Source organism: Elephas maximus, chromosome X (genome assembly GCF_024166365.1).
Source record: "Elephas maximus indicus isolate mEleMax1 chromosome X, mEleMax1 primary haplotype, whole genome shotgun sequence".
NCBI classification, from domain to species: Eukaryota; Metazoa; Chordata; class Mammalia; order Proboscidea; family Elephantidae; genus Elephas; species Elephas maximus.
Genome location: NC_064846.1, coordinates 138189129 through 138216653, shown reverse-complemented (window position 1 = coordinate 138216653; position 27525 = coordinate 138189129). Strand labels below are relative to the sequence as shown.

General features: G+C 39.9%; 1 protein-coding gene across 4 annotated transcripts in view; it reads left to right on the top strand.

Moving 5' to 3' along the window:
* PRRG1 (proline rich and Gla domain 1) overlaps positions 1-27525 on the top strand; it is a 156438-nt gene that overhangs the window by 29381 nt on the left and 99532 nt on the right. For all 4 annotated transcript variants that reach the window (XM_049871336.1, XM_049871333.1, XM_049871335.1 and 1 more), the window contains exon 2: positions 14539-14589. In XM_049871336.1, coding sequence (XP_049727293.1) covers positions 14580-14589 — 10 coding nt within the window. In that variant the 5' untranslated portion in view covers positions 14539-14579. The remainder of the gene's footprint in view (positions 1-14538; positions 14590-27525) is intronic.

Below are 27525 nucleotides of genomic sequence, written 5' to 3'. Positions count from 1 at the left end.
TGCCCCATAGAGTTTCCAAGGAGCACCTGGTGGATTCAAACTGCCGACCCTTTGGTTAGCAGCCGTAGCACTTAACCACTACGCCACCAGGATTTCCTTAGTATATCTAACCTCCTTTATTTAAAAAGCCTTTATTGGAACACATGAATTTTGTATAGGATCACATTTAAATCATCAGTTTTTGTTACATTTGGAGCTAAGATCCTCTCTTTGCTGTGGTATGCCTAAGATAATAAAATCAAAGCCACATTGCTTATTTCACTCACACATGGTGTCCATTATGCATTGATCTTGTCCAGCAGTATTAACTTTCTTTAACTGATTGTTGTGCCATCTGAAGAGTCTTATTAAAATTTAATCAGTAAACTAAAAATAATCAGCTAATGCCATAGCACATTCTGGTAACTCATAAAATAAATAAAGAAAAGCCTAATGTAGGCTTGTGAGGTTAAAGGAAGGCTAGTATATATTTATTTCTTATTCAAGGATGATATATATATATGTATATATATATGTGTGTGTGTGTATATATGCATATACCCAGCCCAGCGCATATATATATATATATATATAATTTATCTTCTCCTGAGAAGTAGGATATAATGGGAGCATGCTTACAAGTGACAGATTTTTCCGTTTGCAGGATATTTATTGTTTATCCTACTAGCACTGATCTCTGAATTATATAATACTTTGTATAATAGGGTTAAAACCTATCTATGCCCCTTCTTTTCCTCAGAAAAGCCTTTCTTGAGAGTGCCTATGACTAGCACATGATTCTTGAGCTACCTACCTCCTGTGTGTGCTGTACTTCCCACTCACCAGAAAGAAGCAAACCCCACCCACATGCATCTTCTTCACAATGTTCTCTGCTTTTTTGTCTCATTCCTATTTTGAGAGTTCCTGCTGCTTAACTGTTTTTCTTGTTTCTCTTCTCAAAAGTTTTCTAAATTTTGAAGAGGCACCTAACCATCTTCTTGCTATTAGTTCTATCCTTTTTCTTTTTGATAACCCCGTTCTGCTAATTCAAAAGTACTTGTTTTCACAATACCATAGAAATTCCATTAGAAAATTATCATGGCCTTTTCCTGATCTCAAAAATAATACATGCTTAAAAGGGAAAAATACTTGAAACAGGCATTTCCCAAAAGATGTCCAGATAGCCAAGAAACATACAATAGGTGTTCACCTTCATCACTCATCAGGAAAATTCACTATATACACACTAGAATATCAAAGATGAAGAATAGAATACCAAGCATCTACAAAAATGTGAAACTACTGGAACTCTGATATGTTGTTGCTGGGAATATAGTTTGGTACAGCTACTTCAGAAAGGTAGTAATGACTAGAGGTGAATATAGGCACACTGTGACTCAGAAACCCAGTTGGCATAGTGGTTAAGAGCTATGGCTGCTAACCAAAAGTTTGGCAGTTCAAATCCACCAGGCATTCCTTGAAACCCTATGGGGCAGTTCTACTCTGTCCTGTGGGGTTGCTATGAGTTGGAATCGACTCGACGGCAATGAGCACGGTATGGTATGACTCAGTAATTCCACTTCTAGGCATATACCCAACAGAAATGTGTGTGTAGGTTCATCAAGTGGCACGTACAAGAATGTTCACAGCACTAATTTATAACAGCTCTAAACTGGAAGCAACCCGGATATCCATCAATATTGGAATGAATAAATGAATTGGAATATATACCTAAAATGGAGTCAGTAGTAAGAATGAATGAACTGCCAACCTTTTGGTTAGCAGCCATAGCTCTTAACCACTGTGCCACCAGGGCTCCTGAACTACAACTACATGCAGCAATATGGATGAATCTCACAAACATGATGTTGAGCGAAAGAAGCTAGATCCCAAAGAAAAGACAGTATGATTCCATTTATATGAAGTTCAAAAACATGCAAAACTCATCTGTGGTGTAAGAAATCAGGCTAGTGGTTACCCCTGGTGGGAGGGATAGTGACCGGACAGGGGGCATACAAGGAGCTTTTGGAGTGCTGGTGATGTTCTATTCAGTATCCTGATCTAGGTGCTGGTTGTATGGCTGTGCTTACTTTGTAAAAAGGCAGCAAAGTATATACTTAGGGTTTGTGCACTTTTCTGTATGTATTTGTCATGGATTGAATTGTGTCCCCCCAAAAATGTGTGTCAACTTGGCTAGTCCATGATTCCCAGTATTGTGTGATTGTCTACCATTTTGTTATCCGATGTGATTTTCCTATGTGTTGTAAATCCTACCTCTATGATGTTAATGAGGTAGGATTAACGGAAGTTATGTTAATGAGGCAGGACTAAATCTACAAGATCAGGTTGTGCCCTAAATCAATCTCTTTTGAGATATAAAAGAGAGAAGGGAGCAGAGAGACATGGGGATCTCCTACCACCAAGAAACAAGAGCCAGGAGAATAGCGCGTTCTTTGGTCCCAGGGTCCCTGCACTGAGAAGCTCCTTGACTGGGGAAAGTTGATGACAAGGACCCTACCCCAAAGCCGACACAGAAAACCTTCCCCTGGAGATGGCACCCTAAATTCAGACTTCTAACCTCCTAGACTATGAGAAAATAAATCTCTCTGTTAAAGCCATCTACTTGTGGTATTTCTGTTATAGCAGTACTAGATAACTAAGACAGTGTGCTATTGTTGTTTTTGTTAGTTGCCGCCCAGTCAGTTTGGACTTATGATGACCCCGTGGGTGCAGAGTAGAACTGTACTCCATAGGGTTTTCAGGTGTGTGACCTTTCGGAAGCAGATCGCCAGGCCTGTCTTCCAAGGTGCCTTTGGGTGGGTTCAAACCACCAACCTTTTGGCTAGTACTCAAGCACTTAACCACTTGTGCCACCCAGGGACTCCATTTATGTGCTATACTTTAACAAATTTTTATTAAAATTTTTATGTGCTGTATTATGCTAATTCTGCATAACAAATTATCCCTAAACTTGGCAGCTTAAAACAACATTTATTATTTCATACATTTTCTGAGAGATAGGAATCCAGGAGGCAGCTTAGTTGAGGGGTTCTCACACAGGATCTCACATGATGTTATAATCAAGATGGCAGCTGGAGCCTGCAGTCATCTGAAGGCTTGAATGGGGCTGTAGGATCTGCTTCCAAGATGGCTCACTCATATAGCTGTAGACAGGAGACCCTAGTTCTCCCTGTGGACCTCCCTATAGAGCTACCTCTGTATTCCCCAGAGTGAATGATCTGAGAAAGAGAAAAATGGGATGCCACAATATCTTTTATGACCTAGCTTTAGAATTGACATACTGTCATTTCTGTTGTATTCTATTGGTCGTGCAGATACTCCCTGATACAGTGTGGGAAGGGACTACACAAGGGTGTTGATATCTTTGGGGGCCATCTGGTTACCACACTTGCTCATTGTAGAAATATTTCAACAGAATTAGGGATTGAGAGCTCTTTATATTACTGTGGGCTAAAAAAATCACAACTAACATTTTCCATAGATAGTATGTTTTTCTGTGTTTATCCGTATTTGGAGTCCCTGAGTGGCACAGTTAAGTACTTGACTACTAGCTGAAATGAAAGGTTGATGGTTTGAATCCGCCCAGAGGTGCCTTGGAAGAAAGGCCTGGTGATCTACTTCTGAAAGGTCACAGCCATTGAAATCCCTGTGGAGCACAGTTCTACTCTGACACACATGGGGTCACCAAGAGTTGGAATCGATTCGATGGCAACTGGTTTTTGTTCTTATACATATTTAGCAAGTTACATCATGCATACTGTTTATTTTTCTCCTCCACTCAATACATTGTGGATATATTTTCACTATGTATACACCCATGAAAATTTAAATCACAATCAAGATAATGAGAAGGGTATCACCTCCATAAGATTCCTCCTGTCCCTTTGTAATCTCTCCTCTCATCCTTTTTAATGGCCAAAAGGCTTTATTTATGTCTTTCAAATATCTTTAAAATCCATATTTACATCTGTTCACAGAAAACTCAAGCTCATTTTTTGTTTAAATTGTACAGATTTCACTCCATTTGAAGAAAGAAATTTCCCCCGTCTTCTCATCAATAATATGCTATCCTGTAATACCATCCTTGAGCCAGAGTCCCTGGTTTTGAATCTCAGCTCTGCCACTTAGCAACTGTGACCTTGGGCAAATTACTTAACCACTGTACATCAGATTCCTTATCTATAAAATGAAGATAATGATAGTACTATGCTTAACTCATAAGATTGTAAAGATTAATGGATTTAATATACATAATGTTCTGATGACAAAGCACTGTGCTGTTGTTTGCTGCTATTATTCTCTTGGGTTGTTAAGACTTTTCTCGGTTTCTCCTGATATTAAAGTTATGGGTTGCTGGTGCCTTATATTCAAATATTCTACCAGCACTTACCTTTTCCTTTCATACCCCTACTTCTGGATTACCTGGTACCAAGCTCCTTGCAAGACTGTTGTAGTATTGGGAAGTTGGGCCTTAGGGACATTTCGTACACTGAGAGATACGTGAAATGGGATGCTTCAGAGAATCTCAAGACCGTATAAACCAAGACTTCAAAATGCCGATTGCATTTCTGCATTAAAAGTTGTTAGTGATCACTTTGGTAATAGTGACTACACATGTACTATAGCTATTCCTTGAGCACATACTAAGTGTATATCCTGTGTGAAAGCCAAAGAAGATATTTTCTGTCCTCAGGAAGCTTACTACTATCTACTTAAAGAAATATGAGAGATTGTAGAGGTGACAAATGAAAAGACTGGGATCAGGTATTAGAGATACAGCAAAGGAAGAGTCAGTGGGACTTATTGATTGGTTATGTTAGATTAAGCCAAGGCACTGCTACTGTTTTAAACTTCTGTCGCGGGAATGTGTTTTATTACTGTCCTGGCTGAAGAGAATCTCAAACTGGTTCTGTTCAGCTGCCTGCCACCGCCATTCTCACCCTGCTAATTCCAAGTAGGAGACATTCCATAACCACGACTACCATCATCACCCCCACGAAGTGTCTGGAGTTCTGCTCTTCTTTGGGGCTTATGGTCCTGGGAAATTGCAAGGAGGGCTGTCTACATGGGGCACATGGACAGGAACTGACTAAAGCCTGAAGAATGGATAGGCATCCTTCCAGCAGGGGATGGCTGCTGTCCAGGGGACGCCCTCACCATTCATCACTAGGAAGGATTCTGTCCATATGCTTGCTCTTGTGAAGGTCAAGTGATGCTGAACCCACCCCCAAGGGGCTCTTGGGCATTCGAACAACACCCCTTACTAAGATAGGCCTATTGTTTTAAATCTGTTTGGGTCCCTTCAGGTCTGGCCCTTCTATCCTGGCCCTACTAACTTCTTTCCTCTCTTTAGGTCAGGAAAGCTTTCCAATCTAAACATAGATAAGGACTGAGTGGAACTGGAGGGGGGAACTCCTCTCTCACCAATTTTTTTTTAATCATTTTGTCTCTGCCAGAAGATCTCTCCTTTCCCATAAGGACCTTGGAAGCCAAAGTTAGGGAGACTTACTTTTTTTTTTCTCTTTTTCTGACCCAAGCTTGTCTTTTATTTGAGCCAATGAGCACAGGATGGCTTAGCTACTTGGTTGGGGGGGTGGGGGTGACAGGTAAGGAGTAAAGAAAGGAAAAAAAGAGAAGTGGGAGAAACAAAACTTTAGCTAATATGTAACGTTATCCTGTAACACTTGGGTTGAATGAGATAATGAAGGTACCATTAGAAGGGAAAGAGAATTTACATGTGTATGGAGAAAATACTTGGTTTTAGATCCCTGGTGTGTCAGGTGGTGGCAAGATATTCAGATGTAGGTTTCTCTGAGCCGTCTGGAATTGTGGAATTCAGGGGAAAGGTCAAGACTGGATATATAGGTTTGGGTTTTATTGGGGATGGAAGTGAGAATTGAAACGTCGCTGTGGATGAAATTACTCCTGATAAGGGGTACAGTTGACTCCATCAGGTGATTTGTAGGGTGTATGGATTACTTGATATAGTTTGTGATGACTTCTTTTTTATTCACTGAGGTGCTTCTATAGTTTTAGCATGATTTAGTTATACCATTATCTTTAATATTTCATTATGTATTTGAAATATAAGTCCCACCGTCATGTAAAATTAATATCTCTAACTTGGAAGTTATTAGGGAATTTTATAACTTGTTACTGAAGATACTGGATCTTTGTGTTTTGATAATTTTTTTAATAATTTATTTTATTTTTGTTGTTGAGCATATACACAGCAGAACACACACCAATCTAACAATTTCTACATGTACAATTCAGTGACAGTGATTAGGTTCTTCCAGTTGTGCAGCCCTTCTCACCCTCCTTTTCTGAGTTGTTCCTCCTCCATTAACATAAACTCCCTGCCCCCTAAGAGTTTCAATAATACCCATGCTGGGCTTTCTTGTATTTCTTTTAACTTGTTGATTTATGAGAATCAGATGCCAAACCCGAAAAAAGAAAAAACCAAACCCGTTCCCATCCAGTGGATTTCGACTCTTAGCGACCCTATAGAACAGAGTAGAACTGCTGCTGCATAGTTTCCAGTGGGCGCCTGGTGGATTTGAACTGTTAACCTTTTGGTTAGCAGCCATAGCACTTAACCACTACGCCACCGGGGTTTCCCTCACAGACACCAAGGGGTGGCAAATAATGACCTGTTGCTAAGAGCTAAGAATGGCTTTTACATTTTTAAAAGGTTGAAAAATCTTTAAAAAAATATTACGTGACGCATGAAAATTATGTGAAATTCCAATTTCAGTTTCCATAAATATTTATTGGAATACAGCCACACACATTCACTTATGTATTGTCTGTGGCTGTTTTTGTGCTACAATGGAAGATTTGGGTAGTTGTGACAAAAATTATATGGCCTGCAAAGCTTAAAATATTTCTTCTCTGCTGGAAGGACCGGACCCCGGTGGTCATGGCCCTCAGACCTCCTATTGGCCCAGGACAGGAACCATTCCTGAAGCCAACTCTTCAGACATGAATTGGACTAGGCAATGGGTTGGAGAGGGATGCTGGTGAGGAGTGAGCTTCTTGGATCAGGTGGACACTTGAGGCTATGTTGACATCTCCTGCCTGGAGGGGAGTAGAAGCTGGCGAAAAGGGCACAAAAAGAGAGAGTGGAGGGAGAGAGCAGGCTGTCTCATTAGGGGGAAAGTAATTGGGAGTGTGTAGCAAGGTGTATATGGGCTTTTGTGTGAGAGACTGACTTGATTTGTAAACTTTCACTTAAAGCAAAATAAAAATTATTAAAAAAAAAATTTCCCCTCTGGCCCTTTAAGGAAAAATTTTGCTGACGCCTGATATACACCGGTAGCTGTTTCACTGGTAAATGAGTAAAAAGATAAGTATTATAAAATCAGAAGTGCTTGTCTTACACAGAAATTCATTATCATTTAACTAATTCCTGTCTCCCTTTTCTGCCTTATTATTTTTTTTTCTCCTTGGTGCATACCAGTATTTATTTTATTTATTTGGTTAATTATTCATCCCCCCTTAATTGCAAGTTTCATGAGGGCAGGGGTTTTTCTCTCTTCTGTTTACTACTGTATCCCCAGTACCTAGGCATGTAGTAGACATACGGTGTGTATTTGAGTAGACACACAGTATATATTTATTCAATTAAAAATATGTCTGTGCTGAATGTTATATATTATTCTACCCAAATCAGAGGATAATTAGAGAACAGACTGAAATGACTTGATCTGTCCTCATTTGCGTATCTTGCCTAGCTTTGCTCTCCAGCTTCTAACAGCTAAGCACCCTTGGAACCCCTGGAATTTGGCAATATGAGGTACCACTTTTGGTGCTGCCTAGTGTATAGCACTGGGAGGAATAATGTGTGTGTGAGAGAGAGAGGGAGAGGAAAGGGCAGATGGATTCAGACCTTTATGATCTTTATTGTATTATAAGGGGCCTGGAGGAGTGAAGGGCGTATAACCAAACCAACCCGTTGCCATCAAGTTGATTCTGACTCACAGCTGAACACTAAACCACTGTGCCACCAGGGCTCCAAATGGCACATCAAAAAAAAAGCAAAAAACCAAACCCTTTGCTGTTGAGTCGATTCCAACTCATAACGACCCTATAGGACAGAGTAGAATTGCCCCGTAGGGTTTGCAAGGAGCGCCTCATGGATTCGAACTGCCAACCTTTTGGTTAGCAGCCATAGCTCTTAGCCACTGCACCACCAGGATTAGTACTTAAAGCTTAGGGTAACTGTAGAATTAAGCAAACTCATAGTGAATAGATCGTTTTATGAATGCAGGTATATCATTTAGTGGTTTCCCACTGCTTTTAGAATAAAATCCAAACTCTTTAGCAGCCAGTAAAGCCCTGTCTCCAACCCTCTCTTTCTTGTTGTGCTGAAGCCATCCTGAACTTCTTCACAAACCTCTACTACTTAAAGTTCCTTTATTTACTTTTTAAAAAATTATGACTGCCCCATAGACTAAGCATTTTTAGGGCAGGGATCCTATCTGTCTTACCATTAAATCCCCAGTACTTAAAAAAATTACTGAAATGTAGTAAGCAGTAAGTACATATCTGTTGAATGACTAAATATATGAATGAAAGAGCACAGAACTTGGTATAGAAGCCCTGAGTTAAAAGCCTGGAATGTGTTCTGAAGATTGATCTGGATGCCAGATATATAGGCACGTCTATGAAAAGCCATTGAGCTGTACAGCTATTATATGAGCACTTTTTTTCTTATGTGAGTACTTTTGATGTAAATAAGTTGATAAAAGTTAAAAACAATGCTATGATACTACTACTTACTAGCTATGTGGACATGAGAAGATCAGTTTCTCTGAAATTTAATTAAACCATTTATCAATAAGTATTATAGTACCTACCTTATAGGGTTGTCGTGAGCACTGATAAAATGATGTATGTGAAACTGCCTTAAAAAAATTTTTTTTTTTGCCTTATGGTAGTAGATATACAAAAAATACCATTTGAATCTTTATTATTTGGAGGATGTGGAATCAGGGGAGATGCTAAGATGAAATACTCACAGGTTGGGTAAAATAAACCTATCTCTTACAGAAGATAGGTTTATTAAACAGCTGAAGAGAGCTGTGACTTTAAGAGAGAGGGTGAGGAGAGAATGGACTCCAGGGAACACCTTATCTCTAGACAATGCTCTATTTCCCTTAAAAATCAGAAGTGCTCTAGGGCTTGAGAAAGAGCAGGAAGCCAGGACTGACACAGTCTTTAGCAGGGTACCAAAAAACCCAAACCTGTTGCCATTGAGCCAATTCGGACTCATAGTGACCCTATAGGACAGAGTAGAACTGTCCCATAGGGTTTCCAAGGAACGGCTGGTGGATTTGAACTGCTGACTTCTTGGTTAGCAGCCGATCTCTTAACCACTGTGCCACCAGGGCTCCTTAGTAGGGTAGCCAGAGGTTAGTGTGATGATATGTTTGAGTGCAGTGGTGGATAGTAAAGTAATTGGCCTACCTAACCAGCCATGAGAGAACCATGTGGCTGAAAGCAAAGCCAACATAGAAGTGCTTCTCTACAAGTTAAAATGTAGCATGCAGTTTTGGTAACTAATAAACAGCTAGATATAATTGAATCTCAGAGGATTACTAGAAGAATAACCACCAGGATTAGGAGTTTTCAGGCTATGAATGTCTTAAGAAGGCTAGGATAAGTTAGGGGAACACATGTAGGGCACATCAAAAATGGCAAAGGAAGCTCTTTGAGAATTGGGGGTACACATTCCAAACTTAAATAGTAAATGTGACTAAAGCTAAAACTTTAAAATCAAAGTTTCATCTTGAAAATTTAGCTCATGAAATATATATTACACAGGTAGTCCTCGACTTACGAAGAACTGTACCTAGAACTGTCTGTTTTATTTTTGGTACATCTTATCGTTAGTATATGTACTTACATACTATATTTCAGTGTGTAATTTGCTGATATTCTCAGATGTTCACTCACACATGTTCAATGTTATGATTTACTGTTCAAAACACTGCCTTATAGCAGGCTGTGAAAACTTTAAAAAAATAGAAAAAAGAAGTATTCGACTTAACAACCAACTTACAACCAAGTTTTTGGAATGGAGTCTCATTATAAGTCGGGGACTACCTGTACTACCCTCTCTCTTAAAATAAATAGTAGTAGTTATACTTAATGTATTGAAGAGATTGACCAACTAGAAGATAAACCCCCAGAACCTGACTGAACCAAGATATTATTTTGGGAAAAAAAGTTTTTATTATCCTTATAGGTCCTGATTTCTGTGTATTTACTGTTACCAAAAACTGTTCTAATTGTTCTCAGTTAATCCTCCGCAAAAGCCTGTGAAATTAAGGATACCACTAATAACCCCATTATGGATGAGGAAACCAAGGCTTAAAGAGGTTAAATAACTTGCCGAAAGTCAGATAGCTAGTAATTGGCAAGGCAGCCTCACATCCAGGTATAACCAAAAAAAAAAAAAAACCAAATCCAGTGCTGTTGAGTCAATTCCAACTCATAGCGACCCTATATGCATGGTGGCAAAGCCCATGGTCTGACCTGTTGGTGAAACTCTTCACTTGGATGTGTATAATCTGCCATTATAGAAGAGGCCGCTGTACCAGAATCTGCTCAGTGCTGCCTCACAGAAAATTAATCCTGAGAACTGTAGACTGATGAATCTTACTTGAATATATTGGGAGACTATATCATCTATACCATTCTGTCACTAAGATTGGAAGCTGCAAAAGCAGGGGAATTTTCTCTCTTGTTTGCCACTTTTCCTCCAAAGCAGGGTTTTTCCAATTTCACACTAGCAAGATTTTGGATCAGATACACTTTTGTTGCAGGGGGCCAGCCTGTGCATAGTAGGATATTTAGCAGCATCCCTGGCCTCTACGCACTAGATGGTAGTAGCACTCCTTCCCAGTTGTGAAAACCAAAGAGGTCTGCAGACATTGCCAAATGTCATCTGAGGAGGGGGGCCAAAAATCACCCCCAGTTGAGAACCCCTTTCCTAAAACATAGAACAGTGCCTGGCAAGTAGAATACAGTCACCAAATATTTCTGGACTGAATAAAGAAAGGAATGAACAGTGTTTCACAAAGTGTACTGCTTGTGATATACAAAATAAGTAGGTGAAAAAATATGTATGTAACACATTGGGCCCATGCTGTCACATACTATTTTATAGGACAAGGCTAAAGGGTATACTTAAGTAATAAAGTGACTTAATTGAAAGAAACATTAAGTAAATAAGTGTTGACAGTAAATGGATTTATTAAAAGTCATAAAATTGATTAATGTGGTAAGTGAATGACTGGAGTTTGAAGCACTGATCTGTACTAATGGACGTAGGCAAACATGATGTGTCCTGAACACGCTTGGTAAGAGAGCTTCTTGTAAGTCTGATTTGTGTAGGGCTGCTGAAACTCTCAGTAGGAATGAGCTAGTGCTGTGCACAAACTAGACACAAGTATAGAAGATAGATTGCTTGCCATCTGAGAATTGGGCATTCTGGTGGATACTATAAGGTATGTCCACCTGCATAAGGTAGCACCTAAGCTCCATATTATATGGGAGTTCAAAGTAGTTTCTGCTCTGGTAATGAAGGAAGGCTTCACTACTGATATCGAAGGATGAACGGAGTTTGTTAGTAGGTGTAAATAATGTGTGTGTGTGTTGGGGGGAGGCATAGAGTTGGAAGAGTTCAAAGCATGTTTAAGGGATGAGTAGAGGCCACTCTGGCTGGAGTGTGGTGTAACTATTAACGAAGGTGATTTTAGAGTGTTTAAGGCCACACTGGGTAAACCCATGGAACATTGGTTTTTATTTAGATTTCCTAATGTCTGGCTAAAAGCTGCTTTTTTGATGTTATTTTTAAGTGTGTTTCCATTACCTTAGAAGTAATGTGTAGTTTGGGGTAGGGATCTATACACACACACCAGCTGAGCAGAAGGGCAAGCTAAACTCCAGTGACAGAGGAAGAAGCAGGGAGGCAGCCTGGGACTGGGGGAGTGCTTCTGGGGTTTGAGATGATATGGACAGTAGGCCTTGAGCTCCATGTCTTTGTTAGGAAATTGTCTTCTTTAAAACAAAATTCTGATCTTTGGAGATTTACTTCTAGAAAACTAGGTGAGGTGCCTGACAGGTAGTATTGATTTTTGCATCCTTGGTTTCATCTTCCCCTGGAAGATAGCTGCCTCTGTTGCCTCTTATGTCCACCATGCTGACCTCTGGAGAGGCAATTCCCCTTTGAAAATCCTGACAGCCCTTTCCTTTGTGGTTCCCCCTAATACGACTGAGATAAACTTGACTCTTTTCCAAAAGGCTTTATTAAATATTGAAGAATAAACAAGAAATAAAATACAAGAAGTCCTGCCAGATTGACCTAGCATCTCTGATCTCACTGGCTCAGGTCCCTCAGCCATTCTCACCCCTCAGATCTCTTTTCTGCTGCCAAATATATCTTTTTAAAATCCAAATTTAACCATGTCACTCCCCAGCTTAAAGCTAGCGGCTCCTCATTTGTGCAGGGATTACATTTTAGTGTATTATCTTTCTTATGGTTTTTTGTGCAAGAAAGGTTTTGTAATGCTATTTATGTAACGGTTATTTTATTGATCTCATTTGGAGGAATTACAGTTAAAATTGAGATGATACTTGGCATAGATGAAGGACTTGTGTGTCAGTGTGTATAAGGGTTCCAGCTCTTTCCTAAAGCCCTTCCAGAATAGCTTCATCTAAAGGGTCAGGGGTCACTAGATTCTACTCTCTCTTTCCTATGGCATTGGGTTTCTGATAAAGTATATCCAGGCTGCTTCAAGGGAGAATCCCAGTGTGGGGGACTCCAGCCTTCTACCCTAGTTCAACCTGAAGAGTTCTGCCCTAATCCATTTTAAATATTGGTGTGTTGCATAAGATTTTTTTGAGGGCTGTTTGCTGCTTTAAAAAGGGGGAGGAGGTGATAAGAAATCATTAGATCATTTCTAAAGTTCCTTTCAGCTCCAAAATTCTGAGACTCCAAGGCCCTTGACTTCTTTCTTGATTTGTTTTACGTTAACTTTATTCCATCAATTAATAACTTGTTATAAAATAATAGCATTTCAGAGCTTCAGGGGGCTTTACGTAGGTATCTTGTGCACCATTTCCCAAACTGAGTTCCAAAGAATACAAGTTCTGAGAGATGTTGCTTCCAAAAAGGACTTTGACCAAACAAATCAAGAGACTGCATACTTTTGTCACATTGCTCGCTACCATTTTAAAGGCTTTGAAAAGCCTTGTAATAAAGAAAGGTATTTAAACTTAAGGCAGCATTTTCTAAATTTATCTGATCAAAGAACCCTTTTTTGAATAACACTCTCCTTAACATCCCATGGGGCCCTGGTGGCACAATGGTTAAGCGGTTTGGCTGCTAACTCAAAGGTCGGCAGTTGAACTCCACCAGCCGCTCCTTGGAAACCCTGTGGAACAGTTCTACTCTGTTTTACACAGTCACTATGAGTCGGAATTGACAGTACGGCAGTGGGTTTGGTTGGTTTGTTTTTGGTAACATCCCATGGAGGGCACTTTGTAGAATACTCATTTAGTTCAGCCCCCTCCATTTGTAAGGAATTTGAAATAGAAAGTAATTTATCCAGGGTCACCCAGCTAGTTACAGGACTCTGTCTGTTATTTATTCCCTGATTGTCTCTCTTTGTTTCATATATGCCTAGCTTCAAGTAGGTTCTAAATTCCGAAACAGGCCAGTGGATGAAGTCTTATACACCTGCCTCTTGGGTGCTTAGCTTAATGTCAGGAAGTTGGCAGATAAACAGTAAATGGTACCTCTGTGATTGAACTCTGTAGAAAATGAAGGGCTATGGTATGAATTAGCTTCTGTGTATGTATATGTTTTGTAATCTTTTAAAAATAGAATTGTTTCTCCTAGATGCCTACCACCCCTCCTGCATTGGCAGTGTGTGGTTTTTTTTGTTTGTTTCTCCAAAGTTTCTGGCGTCATTATTTCATGTTCATTGGTCTATACTGTTACTGGGAATAACTCTGTGGACTGCTTAGCCTCAGGGATAATTTGATTAGAGTAGCTGCTGTTTGACACCATGCTCAGGAAAAGGTTACACTATAAAGGGCACTGGATTTGCCACGGAGTGACACTGAGGGGAGGCCAGGGACAGGCAAGCTAATGACATGCTAGTCTGGTTGTTAAAACTGAGCCTTTTGGCATTTTTATCCACCAGTTTTTGTTGATATAACTATCTTCCTAATAGATAAGGCTATGTCCAGTGTGATGGTTTTTATTTGGCAAGGACAGAAACTACTGCCAGTAAAAGGTCAAAGCAAGTTGCTGTAAAGCCCATGTTTCTAGAATGCCATGTTTCTGCCCTCTGAGGTTAGATGTCTGTTTGTGATGGAGAAAACATTTATGTAAGGGGACAAGATTGAAATGTAGTGACGTGAAATGCTCATGTTGACCGCATCAGCTTTAATGGAGTTTATCTGATGTAATGACGCAGCCTCTGGAAAGCTGATGGTGTGTATGTGCTGTGTTTTGTACAGGGAATCGTCATCCAAGGACCTGCCAGAGACCACGAGAAATCATGGGAAGGGGTAAGTTTCTCTTTGCTTTTAAGTAATTTAGACGCTCGCCATATTAATCCACTGCAGCCAGGAAAGTACATGTGCAACTCAGGGTGTTTCTGTGAATGCTTAAAATTGTATTTCTTGTTAGCGTCAGAAAGTTTTTGTCAGAAGCAGGGCTGTGCAGAGAAAGACTAACAGACTACATAATGCTTTCTGCCAAGGGTATTTTATTTTCTTCTGCTCTTCTCTGAACATCTCCCATTATAGGCAGAGAGAGCTCAGCTTTTTGCTAGACAGACCTGCTCTAATCCCAGCTTCTTATATAATAACGCTTAGCAAAGTTACCCTTTGCTTCTGATGGCTTCCAAGCTTTGTTGATAGCAAGGTTTAAAAAAAATTGACTTTATGTCATGGATTGAATTGTGTCCCCCAAAATAAGTGTCAACTTGTTAGGTCATGCTTTCCGGTATTGTATGATTGTCTGCCATTTTGTCATCTGATATGATTTCCCTGTGTGTTGTAAATCCTATCACTATGATGTTAATAAGATGGATTAGCGGCCGTTATACTGATGAGACTTACAAGACTAGATAGTGTCTTAAGCCAATCTCTTTTGAGATATAAAAGAGAGAAGTGAGCAGAGAGACAGGGACCTCATACCACCAAGAATGCAGCACCAGGAGCAGAGTGTGTCCTTTGGGCCCAATGTGGACCAGGGGAAGACTGATGACAAGGACCTTCTTCCAAAGCCGACAGAGAGAGCCTTCCCCTGGAACTGATGCCCTGAATTTGGACTTCTAGCCTCTTAAACTGTGAGAGAATAAATTTCTCTTTGTTAAAGCCATCCACTTGTGGTATTTCTGTTGTAGCAGCACTAGATGACTAAGACACTCTACTATTTATAAACATTTATAAGTGGTTTTGGTGCCCTTAAAACTTTGATGCCCAGCATTAAGAACCATTATATGAATTCCTTGTGTTTATTTTTTGTTTACTTACAAGGTTATTTCTCAGTAGACAGTAGACAAATTTTGAGGTCATCTTGTTGTTAATATTAACCCGCCACCACAGTGGCTTCATAAATAATTCTAATCAACATAGATTATAAAATCGGAGTGCTAAAAAGGACCTTAGAGAGAGACTGGGTGTGATGTAGTATAGTGAGAAGAATACTAGATGTGGATTCAGAAGGTCTGAATTTCAGTTCTAACTCTACCACCTTGATCAAATCCTAGAGTCTTCCTAAACTTGTTTGTTGATAATACCATCTGCACTTCTAGCCTCAGGGAGTTGTGGTTGGCATAATGTTATAATACATGTGAAAGCGGCTTGAGAATTCTATTGTGTAATGGAAGAGAGCTGTGGTATCTGTCCATTACTGTCCTTATTAAACGAGTATATCTTCATTGTTTCTTTCTTCTGACACTCAGGTGAAGTTATTTGATCAGATGCTACTGTAGGCAGCAGGGCTGGGACTAGGGTGTGCTGACGCTGACAGTGCCTCCTTAAATTATGCACTCTAGGAGCCTTGCTTGCCTCACCCTAATCTGGGCCCTGGTAGGCAGCCCCAAAGTTTATGGATTAATCGTGGAAAATATCTTCCTGAACCTTGTTAAAAGTCAGTCTTTGTCCCTGTTTTCACTCTTAGAGATTGATTTGCCCCAGGGATTCTGATTCTTTCCCAACCATCACTTCCTCCAGGGTTATCAAACAGTGGCTTAAACTTAGCAGTACTACTCAAACTTTTGAGCTCAGGCTGCTAACCAAAAGTCGGCCGTTCGAATCCACCAGGTGCCTCTTGGAAACCTTACGGGGCAGCTCTAATCTATCCTGTAGGGTCGTTATGAGTTGGAAGGGGCTTGACGGCACCTAACGACAGTGCTTAAAAGTGTGGTCCGCAGAGTAATTTATTTTTATTGTATTTTAGAAAAAATACCACTCCTTGATGGTTTATAAATTTAACAAAATAAAATTAATAAAACAAAACAACAACAAGAACAACAGAAATACTGGTCACGGTTCTGGAACTAATCCATGGCCCTCAAGGTAGCTAGCTATCAGTGGAAGCTTCAAGAGTAGCTCATTATGACTTGGCTCATACTCAGTTCCAAAAGCTTCAGGTGGATTTGGAGAATGTCCTGGTTTTTGCCTTTCACTGTGGCCATATGGTGAAGAGAGCTGCTCAGGACAGAGTAACACCTTCCTTCTCATTTCCTCTCTTTCTTTTCAGTCTGCTCATCAGGTCATTAGCAAAGGGGATCATTAGGTGCTTACTTTAGAAGGTACCTCAGCAAGTACTTGTTCAAATGTTCAGGCAATTAATAGAGTTCCTGCTAAAGAACAGGGCATGGTAATGTAAGCTGCTAAGATGGGCATGTTTTCAACCTGGAGATGAGATAAGGGGAACGCTTCAAAGAATGCTGCTTTTACAAAGACAGAAGCTTGTGATAGCACCATCATGACTGTGTTGACCATTTTAAAAAGGCATCCTTAACATCCTGAGTTTCAAAGGGACTCTACTCTCCAAGCCTTGCTCAGTTTGCCTGATTACACTTGTTAATTACTGACAGTAAAAAAAAAAAAAAAAGATGCTACTGTGTGACTCATTTTTCTCTTCTGGCACTGTACAATGACGTTTTTACTGGATTTGGCAAAGACTCTCACAAGCTAGTTCAATGTCTCATACAAAAGGACAGCAGAGGAAAATATCTCAAAGACATGGCACTAGCCTCATTAAATGAATTCAGGAGCCATGAAAACAAAGAACACAGCTGGAAATCTGTACAGTTCATAGGAAAAATTAAAATTGATTAAAATTGAGGTGAATTTATTTTAATGTTCTTTGATACTGGATGAAGAAATTATTTGTAAATATGTGTTAGGAGAGCCATTTCTGTATTTAAGAAAAAATTATTGTCTTTTAGGTGAAAGTTTACAGTGCAAATTAGTTTCTCATTCAGAAATTTAAACACAACTTGTTTTGTGACATTGGTTGCAATCCCCATGTTGGGTAGGCAGTCTCCCCCTTTCCCTTTCTGTCCTGGGTTCTCCATCTCCATTTGTCCAGTTTTCGTGGCCCTTCCTGCCTTCTCATCTTTGTTTTTGGGCAGGTGTTGCCCATTTGACCTCTTATACCTGATTGAACCAAGAAGCACATTCCTCACATGTGTTATTGTTTTATAGGCCTGTCCAATCTATTTTTTTTTCTAATCTTTTGCTGAAAGGTAGACTTTGGGAGTGGCTTCAGTTCTGAGTTAGCAGGGTGTTTGGGGGGCCAAGTCTCGGGGTTCCTCCAGTCTCTGTCAGACTATAAGTCTGGTCTTTTTTTTTTTTTTTTTTTTTTGGTGAATTTGAATTTTGTTTTACATTTTTCTCCTGCTCTCTCTGGGACCCTCTATTGTGATCCCTGTCAGAGCAGTCTGTGGTGATAGCCAGGCACCAACCAGTTTTTCTAGGCTCAGGCTGGTGGAGGCCGTGGTTCATGTGGTCCATTAGTCCTTTGGATTAATCTTTCCCTTGTGTCATTGGTTTTCTTCATTCTTCTTTGCTCAGTATGGGATGGGAGCAATAGATGTATCTTAGATGACTGCTCATAAGCTTTTAAGACCCCAGATGCTTCTCACAAAGTAGGCTGTAGAACATTTTCTTTGTGAACTATGTTATGCCAATTGAGCTAGATGTCCTCCAAGACCATGGTCACCAGCCCTCAACCCCAGTAACTTGGTCCCTCAAGGTGTTTGAATGTGTCTAGGAAGCTTCTGTGACTTTACCTTAGTCAAGTTGTACTGATTTCCCCTATATTGTGTGTTCTCTTCCCTTCACCAAAAAAAAAAAAATTTACCTCTTATCTACTATCTAGTGATTTCCCCTGTACACCCATCCCCTTACCTCATAATCATCAAAGGTTTTTTTTTAATAATTTTTATTGTGCTTTAAGTGAAAGTTTACAAATCAAGTCAGTCTGTCACATGTAAGCTTATATACACCTTACTACATACTCCCATTTACTCTCCCCCTAATGAGTCAGCCCGCTCCCTTCTTCCAGTCTCTCCTTTCGTGACCCTTTTTCCAGTTTCTAACCCTCTCTACCCTCCCCTCTCCCCTCCAGGCAGGAGATACCAATATGGTCTCAAGTATCCACCTGATACGAGTAGCTCACTCTTCATCAGCATCTCTCTCCAGCCCATTGTCCAGTCCCTTCCATGTCTGATGAGCAGTCTTCGGGAATGGTTCCTGTCCTGGGCCAACAGAAGGTTTGGGGACCATGACCGCCAGGATTCTTCTAGTCTCAGTCAGACCATTAAGTCCGGTCTTTTTATGAAAATTTGGGATCTGCATCCCACTGTACTCCTGCTCCCTCAGGAGTTCTCTGTTGTGTTCCCCATCGGAGCAGTCATCGGTTGTGGCCGGGCACCATCTAGTTCTTCTGGTCTCAGGATGATGTAAGTCTCTGGTTCATGTGGCCCTTTCTGTCTCGGGCTCATAGTTATCCTGTGACCTTGGTGTTCTTCATTCTCCTTTGATCCAGATGTGTGGAGACCAGTTGATGCATCTTAGATGGCCGCTTGTTAGCATTTAAGACCCCAGACACCACACTTCTAAGTGGGATGCACAATGTTATCATAATAGAGTTTATTATACCAATTGACTTAGAAGTCCCCTTAAGCCATAGTCCCCAAACCCCTGCCCTTGCTCCGCTGATCTTCGAAGCATTCAGTGTATCCCGGAAACTTCTTTGCTTTTGGTCCAGTCCAGTTGAGCTGACCTTCCGTGTATTGAGTATTGTCCTTCCCTTCACCTAAAGTAGTTCTTATCTACTAACTAATCAGTAAATAACCCTCTCCCACCCTCCCTCCTCCCTCTCGTAACCACAAAAGAATGTGTTCTTCTCAGTTTATACTATTTCTCAAGAACTTATAATAGTGGTCTTATATAGTATTTGTCCTTTTGCATCTGACTAATTTCACTCAGCATAATGCCTTCCAGGTTCCTCCATGTTATGAAATGTTTCACAGATTCTTCACTGTTCTTTATCGATGCGTAGTATTCCATTGTGTGAATATACCATACTTTATTTAACCATTCATCTATTGATGGACACGTTGGTTGCTTCCAGCTTTTTGCTGTTGTAAACAGTGCTGCAATAAACATGGGTGTGCATATATCTGTTCGTGTAAAGGCTCTTATTTCTCTAGGATATATTCTGAGGAGTGAGATTTCTGGGTTGTACGGTAGTTGTATTTCTAACTTTTTAAGAAAACACCAGATAGATTTCCAAAGTGGTTGTACCATTTTACATTCCCACCAGCAGTGAATAAGAGTTCAAATCTCTCCGCAGCCCCTCCAACATTTATTATTTTGTGTTTTTTGGATTAATGCCAGCCTTGTTGGAGTGAGATGGAATCTCATCATAGTTTTAATTTGCATTTCTCTAATGGCTAATGATCGAGAGCATTTTCTCATGTGTCTGTTAGCCACCTGAATATCTTCTTTAGTGAAGTGTGTGTTCATATCCTTTGCCCACTTCTTGATTGGGTTGTTTGTCTTTTTGTGGTTGAGTTTTAACAGAATCATACAGATTTTAGAGATCAGGCGTCAGAAATGTCATAGCTGAAAAATTTTCCCAATCTGTAGGTGGTCTTTTTACTCTTTTGGTGAAGTCTTTAGATGAGCATAGGTGTTTGATTTTTAGGAGCTCCCAGTTATCGGGTTTTTCTTCGTCATTTTTAGTAATGTTTTGTATTCTGTTTATGCCTTGTATGAGGGCTCCTAACGTTGTCCCTATTATTTCTTCCATGATCTTTATTGTTTTAGTCTTTATGTTTAGGTCTTTGATCCACTTGGAGTTAGTTTTTGTGCATGATGTGAGGTATGGGTCCTGTTTCATTGTTTTGCAAATGAATATCCAGTTATGCCAGCACCATTTGTTAAAAAGACTATCTTTTCCTCAATTAACTGACACTGGGCCTTTGTCAAATATCAGCTGCTCATATGTGGATGGATTTATATCTGGGTTCTCAATTCTGTTCCATTGGTCTATGTGCCTGTTGTTGTACCAGTACCAGGCTGTTTTGACTACTGTGGCTGTATAATAGGTTCTGAAATCAGGTAGAGTGAGGCCTCCCACTTGCTTCTTCTTTTTCGGTAATGCTTTACTTATCCGAGTCTTCTTTCCCTTCCATATGAAGTTGGTGATTTGTTTCTCCATCACATTAAAAAATGACGTTGGAATTTGGATCGGAAGTGCATTGTAGGTACAGATGGCTTTTGGTAGAATGGACATTTTTACTATGTTAAGTCTTCCTATCCGTGAGCAAGGTATGTTTTTCCACTTATGTAGGTCCGTTTTAGTTTCTTGCAGTAGTACTTTGTAGTTTTCTTTGTATAGGTCTTTTACATCTTTGGTAAGATTTATTCCTAAGTATTTTATCTTCTTGGGGGCTACTGTGAATGGTATTGATTTGGTTATTTCCTCTTCGATGTTCTTTTTGTTGATGTAGAGGAATCCAAGTGATGTTTGTATGTTTATCTTGTAACCTGAGACTCTGCCGAACTCTTCTATTAGTTTCAGTAGTTTTGTGGAGGATTCCTTAGGGTTTTCTGTGTATAAGATCATGTAATCCGCAAATAAAGCTAATTTTACTTCCTCCTTTCCAATCCGGATGCCCTTTATTTCTTTGTCTAGCCTAATTGCTCTGGCTAGGACTTCTAGCACAATGTTGAATAAGAAAAAAAAAATGAATAAGAGCGGTGATAAAGGGCATCCTTGTCTGGTTCCCGTTCGCAAGGGAAATGCTTTCAGGCTCTCTCCATTTAGAATGATGTTGGCTGTTGGTTTTGTATAGATGCCCTTTATCATGTTGAGGAATTTTCCTTCTATTCCTATTTTGCTGAGAGTTTTTATCATGAATGGGTGTTGGTCTTTGTGGAATGCCTTTTCTGCATCAATTGATAAGATCATGTGGTTTTTGTCTTTTGTTTTATTTATATGGTGGATTACATTAATGGTTTTTCTAATATTGAACCAACCTTGCATACCTGGTAGAAATCCCACTTGGTCGTGGTGGATTATTTTTTTGATATGTTGTTGAATTCTATTTGCTAGAATTTTGTTGAGGATTTTTGCATCTATGTTCATGAGGGATATATGTCTGTAATTTTCTTTTTTTGTGGTGTCTTTACCTGGTTTTGGTATCAGGGATATGCTGGCTTCATAGAATGAGTTAGGTAGTATTCCATCAGTTTCTATGCTTTGAAATACCTTTAGTAGTAGTGGTGTTAACTCTTCTCTGAAAGTTTGGTAGAACTCTGCAGTGAAGCCGTCTGGGCCAGGGCTTTTTTTTGTTGGGAGTTTTTTGATTACCTTTTCAATCTCTTTTTTTGTTATGGGTCTATTTAGTTGTTCTACTTCGGATTGTGTTAGTTTAGGTAGGTAGTGTTTTTCTAGGAATTCATCCATTTCTTCTAGGTTTGCAAATTTGTTAGAGTACAATTTTTCGTAATAATCTGATATGATTCTTTTAATTTCAGTTGGGTCTGTTGTGATATGGCCCATCTCATTTCTTATTCGGGTTATTTGTTTCCTTTCCTGTATTTCTTTAGTCAGTCTGGCCAATGGTTTATCAATTTTGTTAATTTTTTCAAAGAACCAGCTTTTGACTTTGTTAATTCTTTCAGTTGTTTTTCTGTTCTCTAATTCATTTAGTTCAGCTCTAATTTTTTTTTTATTTATTTCCTTCTGGTGCCTGATGGATGCTTTTGTTGCTTGCTTTCTATTTGTTCAAGTTGTAGGGACAGTTCTCTGATTTTGGCTCTTTCTTCTTTTTGTATGTGTGCATTTATCGATATAAATTGACCTCTGAGCACTGCTTTTGCTGTGTCCCAGAGGTTTTGATAGGAAATGTTTTCATTCTCATTGCATTCTGTGAATTTCTTTATTCCCTCCTTTATGTCTTCTATAACCCAGTCTTTTTTTCAGCAGGGTATTGTTCAGTTTCCAAGTATTTGATTTCTTTTCCCTGATTTTTCTGTTATTGATTTCCACTTTTATTGCCTTGTGGTCTGAGAAGATGCTTTGTAATATTTCGATGTTTTGGATTCTACAAAGGTTTGTTTTATGACCTAATATGTGATCTATTCTAGAGAATGTTCTATGTGCACTAGAAAAAAAGGTGTATTTTGCAGCTGTTGGATGGAGTGCTCTGTATAGATCTATGAGGTCAAGTTGGTTGATCGTAGCAATTAGGTCTTCCGTGTCTCTATTGAGCTTCTTAGTGGAAGTCCTGTCCTTCTCCGAAAGTGGTGTGTTGAAGTCTCCTACTATAATTGTGGAGGTGTCTATCTCACTTTTCAGTTCTGTTAAAGTTTGTTTTATGTATTTTGCAGCCCTGTCTTTGGGTGCATAAATATTTAATATGGTTATATCTTCGTGGTCAATTGTCCCTTTAATCATTATGTAGTGTCCTTCTTTATCCTTTGTGGTGGATTTAGCTTCAAAGTCTATTTTGTCAGAAATTAATATTGCTACTCCTGCTTTTTTTTGATAGTTGTTTGCTTGATATATTTTTTCCATCCTTTGAGTTTTAGTTTGTTTGTGTCTCTAAGTCTAAGGTGTGTCTCTTGTAGGCAGCATATAGACGGATCGTGTTTCTTTTTCCAGTCTGAGACTGTCTGTCTCTTTATTGGTGCATTTAGTCCATTTACATTCAGTGTAATTATAGATAAGAATGTGTTTAGTGCTGTCATTTTGATGCCTTTTTGTGTGTGTTGTTGACAGTTTCATTTTTCCACTTACTTTTTTGTGCTGAGACGTTTTTCTTTGTAAATTGTGTTCCTCATTTTCATAATAGTTGAATTTATGTTTGCTGAGTCGTTATGTTTTTCTTGGTTTTTATTTTGAGTTATGGAATTTTTAGACCTCTTTGTGGTTATCTTAATATCTGCCCCTATTTTTCTAAGTAAAAACCTAACTTATATTGTTCTATATTGCCTTGTTTTCCTCTCCATATGGCAGTTTTGTGCCTCCTGTATTTAGTCCCTCTTTTTGATTATTGTGATCTTTTACATAATGACTTCAATGATTCCCTGTTTGGGGCATTTTTTTCTTTTTAAAATTAATCTTAATTTGTTTTTGTGATTTCCTCATTTGAGTTGGTATCAGGATGTTCTGTTCTGTGACCTTGTGTTGGGTGTTATCTGATATTATTGATTTTCTGACCAAACAACATCCTTTAGTATTTCTTGTAGCTTTGGTTTGGTTTTTGCAAATTCTCTAAGCTTGTGTTTATCTGTAAATGTTTTAATTTCGCCTTCATATTTGAGAGAGAGTTTTGCTGGATAAATGATCCTTGGCTGGCAGTTTTTCTCCTTCAGTGCTCTCTATATAGGTCATCCCGTTGCCTTCTTTACTGCATGGTTTCTGCTGAGTAGTCTGAACTTACTCTTATTGATTCTCCTTTGTAGGAGACCTTTCTTTTATCCCTGGCTGCTTTTAAAATTTTCTCTTTATCTTTGGTTTTGGCAAGTTTGATGGTAATATATCTTGGTGATTTTCTTTTTGGATCAATCTTATATGGGGTTCGATGAGCATCTTGGATAGATATCCTTTCATCTTTCATGATGTCAGGGAAGTTTTCTGCCAACAGATCTTCAACTATTCTCTCTGTATTTTCTGTTATCCCTCCCTGTTCTGGAACTCCAATCACACGCAAGTTATTCTTCTTGATAGAGTCCCACATGATTCTTAGGGTTTCTTCATTTTTTTTAATTCTTTTATCTGATTTTTCTTCAACTATATTGGTGTCAATTGCCTTATCCTCCAACTCCCCCACTCTGCATTCCAATTCCTTGATTCTGCTCCTCTGACTTCATACTGAGTTGTCTAATTCTGTAATTTTACTGTTAATCTTTTGGATTTCTGAATGCTGTCTCTCTATGGATTCTTGTAACTTATTAATTTTTCCACTATGTTCTTGAATAATCTTTTTGATTTCTTCAACTGCTTTATCAGTGTGTTCCTTGGCTTTTTCTGTAGATTGCCTTATTTCATTTTTGAGGTCATCCGTGATGTCTTGAAGCATCGTGTATATTAGTTTTTTATATTCTGCATCTGGCAATTCCAGGATTGTATCTTCATTTGGGAAAGATTTTGATTCTTTCATTTGGGGAGTTGTAGAAGCAATCACGGTCTGCTTCTTTGTGTGGTTTGATATCGACTGTTGTCTCCGAGCCATCTATAAGATATTGTAATGGTTTATTTTATATTTGCTCACTGATTCTTATCTTGTTTTGTTTTCTTTCAGTGTACGTAGATGGACTACTAGATTGCGCTGTCTTGATTGTTGTAGCCTTTGAATCACTTATGTCCTATTACCAGCTTGTTTGGGCCGTTACCAGAAATATAAGCCTAAGAGTCCATTCACTATTCTTGAGTCGAATCTGATTTTGGGTCATCAAGTGTGTGGGGTTGGCTGTCACCTATTCGCTTAGAGGAGTAGTGGTGATAGTTGTGTGCTCCAGATTCTAGTAGCAGCAGGGGGTCACATTCCAGGGAGGGCAGGATGCTGACAGGGTTCTCCCAAGTGCCAGTGAGGTAGGTGTGTCTCTATTCCTAAAGCACTTTGGTGGGTGGGCTCTGCAGCTGTACCTTAGGCACCCAATGCATGTACCTCTACAGATTGGTAGATGTCACTATCCTCAGACCCCTATGGCAGGAGGTTAGGTAGTTTGGGTGGAGCTTCAGCCCTCAGTTCCCCGTTTTGGGTCAGTGAGGGTTCTGTTTAATAGGTAGAGTTATCAGACCTGGGAAACTTGTCTTTCCAGTAATCTGCTAAAACAGTTACAATCAGATACGTATCAGAATTGCCTTTGCATTATAATAGCCACCTTGTTCCCTGTAGGGATGAAAGTCCAAGACTGTGGATGTCAAATGCTTGGCTGGAGCTGGTTCTGTATTTTTAGTCCAATTTTAGGAAGTCAGGGAAGGATTCCTGGTCCCCCGGTTTTTTTGTAGGATTAGGACAAGACAAAACAAACAAAGAAAAAGAAAACCACAGAGCACTTCACTCTCTGGCCCAGGAAATTCCAATGTTAATGAAGCCGTCTGGGAAGGAGAGGGGAGAAATCAGATAGATAGGGGAGAGTAGCACCCAGGAATATAGACAAAGTTACTTATCTTGCTTGGGATGACTATTGTATCTGAGATTCCCAAGGGGCACTGGCTGGGTAGAGATTGCCCCGGAGGGTCAGGCCTGTGTCCCGTGCTTGCGCTGTCTCAGAAGCCGTGGTTATTTCCTCCGCCCCCAGTCCAAAGCCCAGCGCCAAGGTTCCCCGGCTGGGACGCCTCACTCCCAGCTCCAAAACCAGTCGCTGCCTCCCAGTGATTTCTCCTCCTGTCAGCTGTGTCGCTGTGCTGCCTGCGTGCACTGGCTGAGCTTCCCCCGAGGTCACTTCTGGGGGCTAGGGCTGCGCCCCGTGTTTGCGTCGTCTCAGGATGCCATGCTCAGCTCCCCTGCTCCCAGTCCATAGCCCAGCGCCAAGGTTTTCTGACTGGGAAGTTGGCTTCAGGCTCCGAAAACAGTCACTCCTTCCCCGTGGTGGTTCGTTCTTTCGTTAGCCCCGTCAGTGTGCAGTCTGCTTGCGCTAGCTGAGTCTTTACAGAGGTTACCCTAGGGTGCTAGTGGTTAGGGCTGTGTCCCTTGCCTGCCCCGCCTCAGCAAGCCGCAATCAGCCCCACTACTCGGCACCAGGGAACCGCGGGGGCTCAAGGCTGTGGGGTGGGTCGCGGGTTCCAGAAGTGGTCGCTGGTTCAGAACGCAGCTTTTCGCTCCCCTGTCACTCAGGTCAACTCTTTAGATCTGTGTTTGATGGTCAGGGTTCATAGATTGTCATGTATGTGATCGATTCACTTGTTTTTCCGAGTCTTTGTTGCAATAGGGATCCGAGGTAGCATCTGTCTAGTCAGCCATCTTTGCCCCGTCCTCAAAGTTTTTTTTTGGGGGGGGTGTGTGTGTGTAAACCTTTTCTTGGGTTTTTATAATAGTGGTCTCATACAATGTTTGTCTGTGGTTGACTTATTTCACTCAGCATAATGCCCTCCAGATTCATCCACATTTTGAGATGTTTTGCAAAATCATCATTTTTTTTATCATTGCATAGTATTCCATTGTGTGTATGTACCATAATTTGTTCATCCATTCATCTGTTGATGGGCACTTAGGTTGATTCCATCTTTTTGCTTTTGTGAATAATGCGTCAGTGAACATGGGTGTGCATATGTCTATTCGTGTGATGGCTCGTATTTTTCTAGGATATGTTCCTAGGAGTGGGATTGCTGGATTGTGTGGTATTTCTGTTTTTAGCTTTTTAAGGAGGTGCCATATCATCTTCAATAGTGGTGTACCATTTTACATTCCTACCAACAGTGCTTAAGAGTTCCAATCTCCCTGCAACCTCTCCATTATTTGTTATTTTCTGTTTTTTTTTTTTTTTTGAGTAGTGTCATTAATGCCAGGGTGAGACATTATCTCATTGCAGTTTTGATTTGCATTTCTCTAATGGCTAAAGAAAGATGATAAAGTCTTAAAAAGGAGGGTAGGATGAGAACAGACTTGTGTATTTAATTTATTAGGCCACCATCAGTGTCCATTGTATATAGAAATCTTATTTACTATATATGAATTTGTAGCTTAAAAAAGTTGCCATTCAGTAGACTGACTCATGGTGGCCATATGTGTGTCAGAGTAGAACTGTGCTCCATAGGGTTTTAAATGGCTGATTTTTAAGAAGTAGATCACCAGGACTTTTTTCCCAGGCACCTCTGGGTGGACTCGAACTGCCAATGTTTCAGTTAGCAGCTTAGCCTAAAGTAAGGGGCTACCTAGCCTATGTGAAAGTCACCCTTCTTGATGGGTGGGTTTTTGTGTGGTTTTTCTTAATACAAAGACTATAATACATCATGGAACA